This window comes from Antrostomus carolinensis, unplaced genomic scaffold (assembly GCF_000700745.2).
Source record: "Antrostomus carolinensis isolate BGI_N321 unplaced genomic scaffold, ASM70074v2 scaffold33391, whole genome shotgun sequence".
In the NCBI taxonomy this organism is placed as follows: domain Eukaryota; kingdom Metazoa; phylum Chordata; class Aves; order Caprimulgiformes; family Caprimulgidae; genus Antrostomus; species Antrostomus carolinensis.
In genome coordinates this window covers 1-243 of record NW_010292653.1, presented here as the reverse complement: position 1 = coordinate 243, position 243 = coordinate 1, and the positions used below count along the sequence as shown (strand labels likewise).

General features: G+C 72.8%; 1 protein-coding gene across 2 annotated transcripts in view; it reads right to left on the bottom strand.

Moving 5' to 3' along the window:
• PFDN1 (prefoldin subunit 1) overlaps positions 1 to 184 on the bottom strand; it is a 33,081-nt gene extending 32,897 nt beyond the window's left edge. For both annotated transcript variants that reach the window (XM_010177049.1, XM_010177050.1), the window contains exon 1: positions 146 to 184. In XM_010177049.1, coding sequence (XP_010175351.1) covers positions 146 to 184 — 39 coding nt within the window. The remainder of the gene's footprint in view (positions 1 to 145) is intronic.
• Between the last annotated feature and the right edge of the window lie 59 nt (positions 185 to 243).

The following is a 243-nucleotide window of genomic DNA, read 5'->3' as shown; positions in this document are numbered from 1 at the left end:
CTCTTCCAGGCCTCGCCCCTCCGGCCCCGCGCTGCTGAGGCCGGGCGTCTGGGGCCGAGAGGTCCCCAGGATGCAGGGGAGGAGGGGGCCTGGCGGGCACCGCCCGGGACATGACGGGGGGACAAACCGCCCATCGCAGAGGAGCTTCTACCTTCTTCAGCTCCAGGTCCACGGGCGCCGCCATCTTGTCTCCGCACAGCGCCTGCGCAGTGGGGGAGCGCGGCCCCACCTCCTGCTGCACCT